The sequence below is a fragment of the Heterodontus francisci genome, chromosome 34 (genome assembly GCF_036365525.1).
Source record: "Heterodontus francisci isolate sHetFra1 chromosome 34, sHetFra1.hap1, whole genome shotgun sequence".
NCBI lineage: Eukaryota > Metazoa > Chordata > Chondrichthyes > Heterodontiformes > Heterodontidae > Heterodontus > Heterodontus francisci.
The window spans coordinates 16,620,003-16,634,422 of record NC_090404.1 but is presented as its reverse complement, the minus strand read 5'-3'; the positions used below and the strand labels follow the sequence as shown (position 1 = coordinate 16,634,422).

At 55.6% G+C, this 14,420-nt stretch overlaps 1 protein-coding gene across 1 annotated transcript in view; it reads left to right on the top strand.

The window, feature by feature from the left end:
• The window catches only part of LOC137348673 (protein phosphatase 1 regulatory subunit 3E-like), a 31,590-nt gene that overhangs the window by 1,155 nt on the left and 16,015 nt on the right, over positions 1-14,420 (top strand). The window contains exon 1 of the mRNA XM_068013932.1: positions 1-298. This exon is cut by the window's left edge and continues 1,155 nt beyond it. Coding sequence (XP_067870033.1) covers positions 1-298 — 298 coding nt within the window. The remainder of the gene's footprint in view (positions 299-14,420) is intronic.

Sequence of the window (14,420 nt, the reverse complement as noted above, 5' to 3'; positions counted from 1 at the left end):
GCCGGGCCCCCGGGTTCGGGGTCGGCCGGCCTGCGCGTGGCCTCAGCCCCCCGGCGCCGGTGGAGGGAGCGACCGTCGGCGGTCCCGCTCGCTGCCGGCCCGGGCGGACCCTCGCCGCAGCTGCAGCCCCGACACCAGGAAGAGGGTGCGTTTCGCCGACTCCCTGGGCCTGGAGCTGGCCGCCGTCAGGAGCTTCAGCCAGTGGGAGGCGCCGCGGGTGCCCGTCCACGTGCAGGCCCAGCTGCAGCGCGACGCCATCCGCCATCTCAGAGGCCACCGCGACGGCCTGGCGTTCAAGGTAGGTGGGCAGGTGGCAGTGAGGGTGGGGGGAGGGGGGGCAGTGAGGGTGGGGGGAGCAGGGGGGGGAGGGGGGCAGTCGGTGGGGGGAGGGGGGGGACAGTGAGGGTGGGGTGAGGGTGGGGGGAGGGGGGCGGTCGGTGGGGGTGTGGGGAGGGGGGAGGGGGGGCGGTGAGGGTGGGGGGAGGGGTGCGGTCGGTGGGGGTGTGGGGAGGGGGGGTGGTGAGGGGGGGCAGTGAGGGTGGGGGGAGGGAGGGGCTCGTGTCTCTGGAGTGGGGTCTCGAACCAACGGCTTTGACCCGGGAGGCGAAGAGTGAGAGACCCCACCTGCCTGATTTTGGACACAAGCACAATGGGGTCAACAGATGACTGAATGTGCGATGTCGGGGACTCACAGGCTGGAAGTTGTAGAAGAGGGAGAATGTAGAGGGAGAAGGGATGGGGAGAAAATGATCTGCGGCCAGTAACAGCGTACTGATTCTCTGTCCTGTCTCCCGATAGCAGCCGCTGAGTCAGAAGGTTGTGGGTAACCAGTCACACTCCACACATCAGAGTTCATAATCTAGGCTGACACTGAACAGCCCTTTGAGACGAATTGTGGTCTTGAAAGGCTTTATATAACTATCCTTTCTTTACTGTTTTTTTTTTATGTCGAGGGGGCCTTTATTCCTCAGGCTCCCTTTATATATGTCGAGGGGGCCTTTATTCCTCAGGCCCCCTTTATATACACACGTATATTTTTAAAATAACTTTATTAAAACCAGATAAATAAACAAAAAACTCAAATTAAAATGCCATTCTCGGCGTCGACAATGCACTCCAGTCCCTGCGGTGCCCACCGGTCGCGGAAGGCCTCAAGCGTACCGGCGGACACCGCGTGCTCCTTCTCCAGGGACACCCGGGCGCGAACGTAACCGCGGAAGAGGGGCAGGCAATCGGGGAGGACGGACCCCCCCGACGGCCCGCAACCTGGACCTGTGAATTGCCACCTTGACCAGGCCCAGGAGCAGACCGACGAGGAGATCCTCCTCCTGGCCCAAGCCCCTCCGCACCGGGTGCCCAAAGATCAGGAGCGTGGGACTGAAGTGCAGCCAGAATTTGAGGAGCAGCCCCTTCAGATACTCAAAGAGGGGCTGCAACCTCGCACACTCCGTGTAAATGTGGAACACGGACTCGTCCAGGCCGCAGAAAGTACAGGCGGCCTGGGAGTCCGTGAACCTACTTAAAAGCCTATTGCACGGGACTGCTCTGTGCAGCACCCTCCACCCCAGGTCCCCGATGTAAAGGGGGAAGACTCCCGCGTAGAGAGACCTCCATCGGGGTTTCCCCTCGCCGCCAGATGGCAACGCGGACCGCCAGGGCGTGTCCGGCCGGCTGACGAGGGCGAGGAAGTGGAGAGTGTGCAGGAGCAGCCCGTACAGGAAACCCCTCCGCGCCGATTGGAATGGCACGGAGGGCATTTCCGAGAGGCGGCTCAGGTTGTGTGGGACCGGCTCCCGAGGAGGGTTTCGGGGCCTGGGTCCGATGAGCAGTTCCGGCCGAGCGGTGGTCAGCTCGGCCGAGATCGCTCCGCACTCCCAAGCCCTCTCGCCGCCCGCAGTGAGGGGTGTCCCGGGGGTTTCGGCTACTCCTCCGCCCGCCGGACCGTCCCCGGAGTCGGCCGCCCGGACAGCCGAGGCGCTCTCCTCCGCCGGCGGGGGAGCGCCCTGACTGGAGGCGACCATGTTCCAGACTCGGAAAAGATCCCGGGAAAAGACAGGCAACTCCCTCAGAGAGGCGCGGCTAACGGACTCCAACGGGAGCTGCGTGTCGTCTTGAAGGCAGTGACACTGGCGGAAAAAATACGTCGCCAGCGCACACCATCTGGGAGGACGCTCGACATACAGGTATCTCTGCAGGGTCCGAAGGTGGAGAGTCGCAGCCTGGGTGCGGACGCACACCAGCGACTGACCGCCCTCCTCGATCGGGAGACTCAGGACCGCGGCAGAGACCCAGTGTTTCCTCTTGCCCCAGAAGAAACCGACGAGTTTCTTCTGGATCTTGGTGGCAAATACAGGGGGCGGGGCCAAAGTGACCAACCGGTACCACAGCATGGAGGCCACCAGTTGGTTTATGACCAACGCTCGGCCCCTGTAGGAAAGCACTCGGAGCAGTCCTGTCCAGCGCCCCAGCCGAGCGGTGACTTTCGCCTCCAACTCCTGCCAGTTTGCCGGCCAGGCTTCCTCAGCGGGGCTAAGGTGGACTCCCAGATAGAGGAGGTGCGTGGTGCTCCACGCAAAAGGTGTCATCTCCTCTGGCAGGGAGTCCACCCGCCACTGACCAACCAGGAGTCCGGAACATTTCTCCCAATTGATCCTCGCGGAGGACGCGGCAGAAAAGGTCTGCTGGCAGTCGCGCATCCTCTGCAAGTCAACGGGATCTGTGATTGCGAGGAGCACATCGTCGGCGTAAGCCGAGAGGATGACCCGCATGGCCGGCTCGCGCAGAGCCAATCCCGTCAACCTCCTGCGAAGCAGGCACAGGAAGGGCTCCACGCAGATGGTATACAATTGGCCGGACATGGGGCATCCCTGACGCACTCCTCTCCCAAAGCGAAGGGGCACCGTCAAGGACCCGTTAACTTTGACTAGACACTCTGCAGCGGCGTATAAAAGTCGGACCCGGGACACAAAATGCGGTCCGAGTCCGAAAGCGCGCAGAGTCCCGAAAAGGTAATCGTGATCCACCCTGTCGAACGCCTTCTCCTGATCGAGGGAGAGAAAGGCGACCGACTGACCAGTCCTCTGGGAAAGATGGATCAGGTCCCGGACCAGGTGGATGTTGTCCTGGATGGACCGGCCCGGGACCGTGTAGGACTGGTCGGGGTGGATCATGTGGGCCAGCACGGAGCCCAGGCGGGTAGACATAGCCCAGGCAAAGATCTTATAATCCGTGCTAAGGAGGGAGACCGGACGCCAGTTTTTAAGCAGGCGGAGATCGCCCCTCTTCGGCAGCAGGACGATGACCGCCCTGTGCCACGAGAGGGGCATCTCCCCGGTCGCCAGGCTTTCCCCCAGGACCCGCGCGTAATCGTCCCCCAGGACGTCCCAGAACGCCCTGAGGAACTCCACGGTCAACCCATCCAGCCCTGGGGATTTGTCCCTCGAGAGCTGGTGGAGGGCGCCAGTCAGCTCCGCCAACGTGAGCGGAGCCTCCAATCCTTCGGCGCCCTCCAGGCTGACCTGCGGCAGGTCCTCCCACAAAACTCTGCGCGCATCCTCGCTGGACGGATCCGGAGAGAACAACGCACTGTAATAAGTCCGGACCAGGAGGCCCATTCCCTCCGGATCCGTGATGGAGGATCCGTCGTCAGCCAGCAGCTCGATGAGCTGCTTACGGACCCCCCGCCATTTTTCCAGCGAGTAGAAGAAGGGTGAGGCGCGGTCCAAATCTTCCAGGATCTGGATCCGCGACCTCACGTACGCGCCTCGGGACCCTATGAGCTGCAGGTCCCTCAGCGCGCCCTTCTTCTCTTTGTACGCCTGCCACAGGGCCGGGTCCACGACGGCATGACCGAGGCGGGACTCCAAGTCGAGCACCTCCCTCTCAAAGCGCCCGATCTCGGCTTCCCGCCTCTTGGTCGACCCCTTCGCATACTCCTGACAGAAGACGCGGATGTGAGTCTTGCCCACATCCCACCATAGCCTCAAGGAGGGGAAGCCCCCCTGCTTCCTTCTCCAGTCGGCCCAGAATCGACAGAACGAGTCCCGAAATCGCACGTCCTCCAGCAGCCGGTTGTTAAAGTGCCAGTACGCGGACCCCGCCCACGTGTGGAGCGGAGTAAACTCCGCCCACACCAGGCGGTGGTCCGAGCATGGCACCAGCCACATGGAGGCCGCCGGAACGCGGGAGACGTACGCCTGCGAAATGTAGAGGCGGTCGATTCGCGACCCCCCTCCTCCAGACCTCCACGTGAAGGCGCTGGAGTCGGGATGGAGATTCCGCCAGACGTCCGCCAAGTTAAGGGAGCTGATCAGTCCCCTCAACTTCTCCACCGATGCTTGGCCGCGCTGGGGACCGGAGCGATCCCCCACCTCGAGGGTGCAGTTAAAATCCCCCCCGAGGATGATGCACTCGCCGCTATCGATGGAGCTCAAGAGAGCGGACACTTCTTCAAAGAAGCGCGCTTGCAAAGCGCCGGGCCTGGGCGCGTACACGTTCACAAAGTGGAGCGGCACGCTACCCAGGCGAACGGCGAGGTGGAGCAAGCGGCCCGGCACTAGCTCCTTGACCCCCAAGATCTCCGGCTGAAAAGTCGGGGCCAACAAGATAGCCACCCCACTAGAAATAGGGGTGAGGTGACTCATGTAGACCCCACCCTGCCGCTCCAGGAGCCAGGTGGCTTCGTCTCCCGGAGCGGTGTGGGTTTCCTGCAGAAAGCTCACCGCGTATCTCCTTTCCCTAAGGACTGAGAGATTGTGAAATCTGCGGTGAGCCCCTCTGCTGCCGTTGATGTTGAGGCTGGCTATGGTTATCTTCATGTCAAAGGTAAATAAAACGCTCCTGGAGTGGCAGGGTGGGGTCTACATGAGTCACCTCACCCCTATTTCTAGTGGGGTGGCTATCTTGTTGGCCCCGACTTTTCAGCCGGAGATCTTGGGGGTCAAGGAGCTAGTGCCGGGCCGCTTGCTCCACCTCGCCGTTCGCCTGGGTAGTGTGCCGCTCCACTTCGTGAACGTGTACGCGCCCAGGCCCGGCGCGTTGCAAGCGCGCTTCTTTGAAGAAGTGTCCGCTCTCTTGAGCTCCATCGATAGCGGCGAGTGCATCATCCTCGGGGGGGATTTTAACTGCACCCTCGAGGTGGGGGATCGCTCCGGTCCCCAGCGCGGCACAGTGGCGCAGTGGTTAGCACCGCAGCCTCACAGCTCTAGCGACCCGGGTTCGATTCTGGGTACTGCCTGTGTGGAGTTTGCAAGTTCTCCCTGTGTCTGCGTGGGTTTTCTCCGGGTGCTCCGGTTTCCTCCCACAAGCCAAAAGACTTGCAGGTTGGTAGGTAAATTGGCCATTATAAATTGTCACTAGTATAGGTAGGTGGTAGGGAAATATAGGGACAGGTGGGGATGTTTGGTAGGAATATGGGATTAGTGTAGGATTAGTATAAATGGGTGGTTGATGGTCGGCACAGACTCGGTGGGCCGAAGGGCCTGTTTCAGTGCTGTATCTCTAATCTAATCTAAAAAAATCAATCTAATCTAAAACCCGTCACAAACAACTCACTGTGAGGACGGAGTGGAAGTTCACCTGGCCCTCCACTCCCCCAGCAACCCATTGAGGAACACATTAAAACGGCGCCTCTCAACCAGTTTCACGTCCGCGCGCTTGCCCGGTATCTTAAGGGCGGCACGGACGGACTGTATGATCAGCGCCAGATTCGACCAACAGTCGAGGGCCAGCTGAACTTTATTGCGGCAACCCCTGCAAGCCGCGAGGAAATCCCGGAGTTCTGCCGTGGGGATGAGAGGAGATTCGGTGGGAGGCACGAGGGACTCCACCACCTCACTGGCGATGGAATCAAGATCATCCTCCGTGCCCCGCACCGAATCCCCATCCTCCGCCGGGTTGTCACCGCCAGCGGCCGACACATCTACCACACACTGTGGGGCGGACGTCCCGGCCGTGCCTGCTGGTCCCGCCTCCGTCACGATCCCACCCCCAGGATCGATGGCGGAGGAGTCCTCTCTGGGTTCTATTGTGAAACTGGAGCCTGTAGGCACCAGCGGTTCAGGACCCCCCTCCACCTCCGTCCCCAGGCCAATGAGTGGTCCAGGGGAGACAGAAGTTCCGGACTCCGGGAAACCAGTCGGAGCCGAGACTGGAGGCGGAGGGAGGAGGCTATCTCCCGCTCCGCCAGCATCCACTGGCCCAGCAGATGGGGCAGCATTCTCAGTTATAACTGGGTCGGGTGTCTCCTGGTTGGTGGTGGACTCCGGCTGGGAGGCCCGACCCTCTGGGGCCTCGCCCTCCCCTTCATTCAGGGCACCCGACCCAGTAGCAGTGGCAGAATGGGCGGCGTCCCCAGGCTCCCCCACCACAAGCAGGGCCTCACTTACTCCTTCAGGAGGGGCCTCAAGTACCGGGGCCTTCCCCTCCCCTCCATCCTGAGGAATAGAGTGCTCCTGCCCGGACTTTGCAGCCTTGGTGGTGGCGGTAGGGGAAACCTGGGGACCCGAAACAGGAGACAGCTCCCCTCCAACAGATGGGCCCTGCGCCTCAGGGCCCCTTGTTATCTCTGTGGAGGGGTGCCTTCTCCTCTTTTTCCCAGTTGTGTGCGGAGGCTCAGAGACCTCCATATCATCAGAGGCCTCCACCTCCACACTCTCCTTTTTTTTATTCACCCTGGGCCTGAGCCCAGCCCTGGGGCAAGTTGACTCCCCGAGATCGGGCCTTGTGCTGAGCTCAGGCTTGGGTAGTGTCACGGTGTCCAGGGGACGCGCCTCTCGATGTTTATTTCTCCTCCGCGCCTTCCTTCCACTTGGACGGTCACCCCCCTCCCTGCCGGAGGCCGTGAAAACCACAGCCTTCGGTACCGACTGAATGGTATCTGGTGGTGGTGTAGGGGGGGTGGGAGGAGGTGCAGCGTCGCCACCCTCGGCCGCCGAGTTGGAGTTGGCAGCCGAGAGGTTGGGGCAGTTCTTACGAACATTCCCCTCCCCCTTACAGACACGGCACCGCACCCCGTCCAAGGTCCAGAAGACGCGGTAGGCCGTCCCCTGGAATTCTACATAAAAATGGCCCTCTGTCACCTCCTCCCGCGCCAGCTGCATGAATAACTGGCGGCGGAAGGAGTACACGTGTCAGAGGCTGTTCTCCCGAAGACCAAGCGGGACTGGGGTGAGCCCCGTCTTTACCTCCACCAGATGGTGCAGGTGGGGAAGGAGGAGCTCACCAGGAATGAAGGGCGGGACATTGGATAGAATGAGCCTTTGCGCAGTGGCCTCCAGGGGGTCCACTGGCAGAAAGGTCCCGCCCACGGTGAGCCCCTTGCTCAGAGCCAGGGACACCGCCCGCTCGGCCTTCAGGAAAAACACTGCCTTCCCGTACATTTTAGAGGCTGCAACAATGGCCGAAGGGCCGACAACCTCGGCCATTGCTTTCACGCATGCCTCTTTAGTCATGTTCGGGTGGACGTAGCTCTTGACCCCATGCTTCGATGTTAATAAAGCAAACGGTGACGGGGCAACAGGTGCAGCTGCAGCAGCCGCAGCAGCATATGAACGGGAAGGCCCCGCCACCGGCGAAGAGGGGCTTGCCATGGGGTCGCAGAGCTACGCCCACCCCCAAGAAACAAAGCACACGACAGTTTTCTTAAACACAAACAATATGATGGGGGAGGGGGGGGATGGGAATAGAGGAGGATAGGGCTGAAAAGGACAAGGAGAGGAGAGGATAGGTGGCCGAGTGATGGAAGAGAGAGAACAGCTGCAAGGATGTTACACTTCAATTGGTGGTTGGAGCACCTTCCTGCAGAGCCGACACTCCACTCTTCCAGTTAGGGGAGGGTTCTTCGCCCGGGTTGGCTCGAGCCGCCCGGTTCTCTCCCTTTTCTGTTGTTGTGTAAGGATTTTCTTCAGCCGGGCAGCTCCAGCCGTCCCGAGCCACACAGTTGGGGGTGGGGAGGGAGCCCCTTTTGTGCAGGATGGCAGATAAACACAAGAGTTAGTACAGGGGCTCCCTATAGAATTTGGCAGCCCCACCCCTGGATCTTCCAGTGCCTTCTCCCTCCCCCAACAGTCCAAACAACCAACAGTTCTCTGGTGCTCCAACACCCACCTCTCCAAAATGACTCTCAGGTCTTCTTAATCGTTGAAAAAGTGCAACAGTTCCACAGTAAATACAACTGTCTCCATTCTATAGTCACCTCTTTGCAGTTATTCCACTCTCCTCTCCCCAGTTGCTGCAGTCTCCACTCTCCACTCTGCAATTGCTGCAACACAGGTGCAGCTGCTCCCCCTGATTGCTGGCAGGAAGTGCTCCAAATTGACCAGCCAATCCCAGTGCTGTACCTGTCCTGGGAAGTGTTTGATGGGGACAGTGTAGAGGGAGCTTTACTCTGTATCTAACCCCGTACTGTACCTGTCCTGGGGAGTGTTTGATGGGGACAGTGTAGAGGGAGCTTTACTCTGTATCTAACCCCGTACTGTACCTGTGCTGGGAGTGTTTGATGGGGACAGTGTAGAGGGAGCTTTACTCTGTATCTAACCCCGTACTGTCCCTGTCCTGGGAGTGTTTGATGGGGACAGTGTAGAGGGAGCTTTACTCTGTATCTAACCCCGTACTGTCCCTGTCCTGGGAGTGTTTGATGGGGGCAGTGTAGAGGGAGCTTTACTCTGTATCTAACCCTGTGCTGTACCTGTCCTGGGAGTGTTTGATGGGGACAGTATATAGCAGAGGCTCCCAAACTTTATTCATTGTACACCCACTTCCAAAGCTACCAGTTCTCTGACCCTCCCCAATGCTATTAGCATACGAGTTTAATATTTTAATCCTCTTAATGCCCAAGTAATGTATAAATTATAATACACAATTACACCTTCAACAATGCCTTAATAAGAGCTACTCACCACTAATGTGTTCGAGTATAGACGCCTAATATTTGGAATGGTCGTTTGAGTTGTAAGTTGCTTTCTACACAAAGACGAAGATAACACTTTGAGCGTCAGCTTTGGCTCAGCTGGTGGCACTCGCCTCTGAGTCACAAGGTGGGCTTGAACAGAGTATTCTTGGCTGACAGTCCTGGTGCCAGTACCGAGGGAGTGCTGCACTGTCGCAGGTGCCGTTTTTTCCAATGAGACATTAAACCGAGGCCCCCATCTGTCCTCTCAGTTGGATGTAAAAGATCTTATGGTACTATATTTCAAAGGTAAATGAGGGGTGGGGGGTGGGGGGCGGGGGGGGGTTGGTTACCGCCCCCACCCCCAGTGTCCTAGACAATAATTATCCCTCAATCTATAGCACAGAAAGAGATTATCCGGTCATTATCACATTGCTGCTTGCGGGATCTTGCTGTGTGCAAATTGGCTGCTCTGTTTCCTGCATCACACCAGTGACCACACTTCAAAAAGTACTTCATCGGCTGTAAAGCTGTTTGAGACGTCCGGTGGTCGTGAAAAAACGCTATATAAATGCAAGTCTTTTTTTTTTTCTCATTCAACAGCGAGTGGTGAAAATCCACTCTCACTCTGGCATGTTGTGAGTGAACTGTCCAAACAGCGAGCGGCCTGGCTGACAATTTGGGGAAAATCTGTTTGCATTTGCACCTGAAACTCAGCCAACCTCAGCTGGTTGGAACCAGCGTGAATACGGCGGGGAAATTTGGGAAAGGGGAGTGATCCCGGCTGGGTAGAGAATGGGCCTCTCCCGCCAGCTTCACCTAAGATCTAGGATGACAGACGCACCAGTTTAACCTGAATCCACTATTAATAATTAAGGCACCACTCTAATTTTGATAGTTCCTTCCTCTTTGACATTTCCCAGAAATGTTTTCAGATACTGCCAAGTTCAACTCTGCAGTGGAGGGTTCCTCCCCCCCTCTCCCCCCAGAAGCAAACTTAACCCCAGGCCAGTATTTGTAAACGCAGTTCGCGGCACCATTCGGTTTTGTAACCGACTCCTCCTTGTTAGGCAGTCCCTCGGGAACGAGGGTGACTTTCTTCCACACCGGGGTTGTGGGTCCTCAGGTGACTGAATAGTCCAATTCTGGACCCACACACTCTGCCTGGGCATGTCGACGTTGTTCGAACTGGCTTGGCACCTCCGCGGATGCTTTCTTCTCCATTTTGGGCGGTCTTTGGGGGGGGGGGGGGTGTGGGGGAGGCGGGGCAAGAGATTCTCACGAACCCATGGAGATGTCACATTTGTTTCGGGGAGGCTATGAGGACACGCTTGTCGCGTTTCCTCTTCCCCTCCTGGTAGCCTCTTGCCGTGACGGAGCTCGGAGTGGAAAGCTTGTTCTGGGAGTCTTGTGTCAGGCATGCGGTACAACGTGGCCCGTGACCAGTGTCCTGAGAGAGGACACTGATATTGGGGCACCTGCCCTGCGCCTGAATTTGTAGGACCTGGCGGTTCCGCAGTGTTACCTGCCCTCCTGTATGTGTCGGAAACACGGACACTGTACAGCAGGCATCTCAAAGCCCTGGACAGATAAGCAACTGTACCTGCAAACAACAGCAGATCTGCTTGTTAAGTGAACATGCCTCTTGCTCCAGGTGCATTACTTTAAATGCATCCTATTGTACTCAGCATCAACCACGTCTATAAATAGGAATGACTACGCAGTTGCTTTGAATATCTTGTTTCACTTGAAGTATTGGCAATTTAGATTAAAATGTTTCTGACGCAGTGTGTCTTAGTCAGGTTGGGCGTTTCGGGTCTAAATTGGGATCAGGACATGCTGAATAAAAATCATCGGTTTTACAAAGATCACTCGGCCTGTGAACTTGAAGATACATCAAGATTTTTCTCAATGGAAATGACCAATTTCAAAACACAAAATAATTTGAATTTCTCCCCGAAAAAATTAGTGTTAAAGTCAAAACTAGCACCTTGTAAAATAGGGGAAGGGCGCGGCCAAGGAGGAGAATGTTTGAGTAAGGGAAAGTAGTTTAAAAAAAAAAAAAGCTGGGTATATTAACCCAAGGAATACTCGGCACATTTGTGATCCGCCTCCACCGTGCCCTGTATAGGCTGGTCAGTCGTGATTTTAATAATACCTTTAACTAGGAGCACTGAGAGCTGGAGCCAGGAGCCAGGAAACGAAGCCGGGGAGCGGTGGGAGCCGGGGGGTCAGTAAGGGAGGCTGGAGTGCGGTGGGAGCCGGGGGTGAGTAAGGGAGGCTGGAGTGCGGTGGGAGCCGGGGGGTCAGTAAGGGAGGCTGGAGTGCGGTGGGAGCCGGGGGGTCAGTAAGGGAGGCTGGAGTGCGGTGGGAGCCGGGGGTCAGTAAGGGAGGCTGGAGTGCGGTGGGAGCCGGGGGGTCAGTAAGGGAGGCTGGAGTGCGGTGGGAGCCGGGGGGTCAGTAAGGGAGGCTGGAGTGCGGTGGGAGCCGGGGGTGAGTAAGGGAGGCTGGAGTGCGGTGGGAGCCGGGGGTCAGTAAGGGAGGCTGGAGTGCGGTGGGAGCCGGGGGGTCAGTAAGGGAGGCTGGAGTGCGGTGGGAGCCGGGGGGTCAGTAAGGGAGGCTGGAGTGCGGTGTCAGCCCTCAATCTCTCAATATAACTGAAGTTCCTCCTGCCTGGAATCATTCTTGTGAATCTATTCTGAGACCCCTCCAGTTCCTTCAAATCCTTCCTAAAATGTGGTGCCCAGAACTGGACACAATACTCCAGTTGAGGCCGAACCAGTGTTTTATAAAAGTTCACCATCGTCTATGCTTTACGAATTGATTCCTCAACTTGACCCTGCCACCTTCAATAATTTGTGCACAGAGACCTCTGTTCCTGCACCCCCTTTAGAATTGTATCCTTTAATTTATATTGCTACTCCTCATTCGTCCTACCAAGATATATCACTTCACACTTCTCTCGATTACATTGCATCTACCACTGGTCTGTCCGTTCCACCAGTCTGTCTGTGTCCTCCTGAAATTTATCACTATCCTCCTCACAGTTCACAATACGTCCGAGTTTTGTGCCATCTGCAAATTTTGAAATTGTGCCCTGCACACCCGAGTCTAGGGTCATTAATATAGATCAAGAAAAGCAGAGGTCGTAAAACTGACCCCTGGGGAACCCCCCCCTGTACACTTTGCTTCCAGTCTGTGAAACAACTGTCCACCACCATTCTCTGTTTCCTGTCACTCAGCCAACTTCATATCCATGCTGTTACTGTCTCTTATTCCATGGGCTCTAACTCTGAAAAGCCTGTTATGTGGTACTTTATCAAAGTCCATGTATGCCACATCAACTGCAGAACCCTCATCAACCCTCTGTTACCCCATCAAAAAAACTCAAGCCAGTTCTATAAACACGATTTGCCCTTAACAAATCTGTGCTGGCTTTTCCTTAATTAACCTGCATTCGTCCAAGGGACTATTAGATTTGTCTCGGATTATCATTTCTAAAAGCTTTTCCACCACTGAGTTTAAACTGACTGGCCTGCAATTGCTGGGTTGATCCTGACACCCTTTTTTGAACAAGGGTGTAATATTTGCAATTCTCCAGTCCTCTGACACCTCTGTCTAAGGAGGATTGGAAGATTGTGGCCAGTGCCTCCACAGTTTCCACCCTTACTTCCCTCAGAATCTCATCTGGTCCTGGTGACTTGTCAACTTGAAGCACAGCCAGCCTGTCTAATATCTCCTCTTTATCAATTTTTAGCCCACTCACTGTCTCAACCACCTCCTTTTTCACCATGACCTGGGCAGCATCTTCCTCCTTTGGTAGGGAAAGATGCAAAGCACTGTTGGCTTCGCGTAATTGTATACACTTCAATTAAATCTCCCCTCAGCCTCCTCTGTTCTAAAGAAAACAAAATTTCCAATCTTTCCTCGAGCTAAAATTCTCCATTCCTAGCAACGCCCACGGAAATCTCCTCTGTACCTTCGCTAGTGCGATCACATCCCTTCCTGTTAGACGATGACCAGAATTGTACACAGCTCCATAATGCTCCTGCGAAGCACTTTGGGACGTTTTAGGATGTGGAAGGTGCTACACTAATGTAGGCCGCTGTTGTTGTTGCTAGCGTTTTATACAGTTCCAGCATAATCTCCCAGCTCTTGCATGCTACACCTTGGCGAATGAAGGAAAGTATCCCGTTTGCCTTCTTGGCTATCTCATCGACCTGTCCTGCTACTTTGAGGATCTGTGGACATGCGCTCCAAGGTCCCTCTGTTCCTCTACACTTCTCAGTATCCTGCCATTTATTGTGTATTCCCTTGTCTTGTTTGTCCTCCCCAAAATACATTAGCTCACACTTCTCCATTTCTCACTTCTTGTGACATTGACATCTTCCTAAAGTCGACAGCTTTCTTCCTCACGATCAACCACATGGCCAATTTTCATATCAGCTGCAAACTGCTTAAATCATGCTTCCCACATTTAAGTCTAACTCAATGATATATACCAAGGGACTCAGTCCCCAGCCCTGCGGAACCCCACTGGAAACAGCTTTCCAGTCGCAATTATACCCGTCGACCCTTTGCTTTCTGCCTCTCAGCCAATTTTGGATCCAACTTCCCACTTTCCCTGGGATCCCAGGAGCTTTTACTATTCTGACCAGTCTGCCATGTGGGACCTTGTCAAAAGCCTTGCTAAAATGGAGTGAGGTCGCGGTAATGTCACTGGACTAGTAATCCTGGGCCCAGGTAAATGCTCTGGGAGTATGGGTTTCAAGTCCCACCACAGCAAATGAAATTTGAATTCAATTAATAAATCTGGAATTAAAAGCTAGTCTAATGATGACCCCTGAATCCATTGCAGTGAACCAGATGGGTTTTTACAAATGTCCTGGAGCAAAGGAAATCTGCTGTCCTTATCTGGCCTGGCCGACATGTGACTCCAGACCCCTGCACTGTGGTTGACTCTTAAATGGCCGAGCAAGCCACTCAGTTCAAGGGCAATTAGGGATGGGCAACAAATGCTGGCCTAGCCAGCGATGCCCACGTCCCACAAAGAATTTTAAAAAGAAAAGTGACATCGAACACACTGCCCTCATCCACCCTCTTTGTTACCTCCTCAAATAAATTCAATCAGGTTAATCAGACACGACAGTCCCTTAACAAATCCATGTTCACTGTCCTTGATTAGTCCACGCCTTTCTAAATGACAATTTATACCACCGCCGAGGTTAGGCTGTAATTACTCGGCCTATCCCTTGCTCTCGTTTTAAACAACAGAATAATGTTAGCAGGCCTTCAGCACCATTGTCAGGAGCCAGACAGCACTGGAAAATGATGGTCAAGAGCCTCCGCTATTTCTTCCCTCAACAGCCTGGCATACATTCCATCCTGGTGATTTGACCAGTTTCGAGGGTGCTAAACACCTTAATATTTCCTCCCTCACTGTTTATCCCATCCAATATTTCCACACGCCTCCTCCTTAAACTACAATGTCTGGTATTCATCGAGAACAAGGCCCATGTCTTGGTGCTTCACA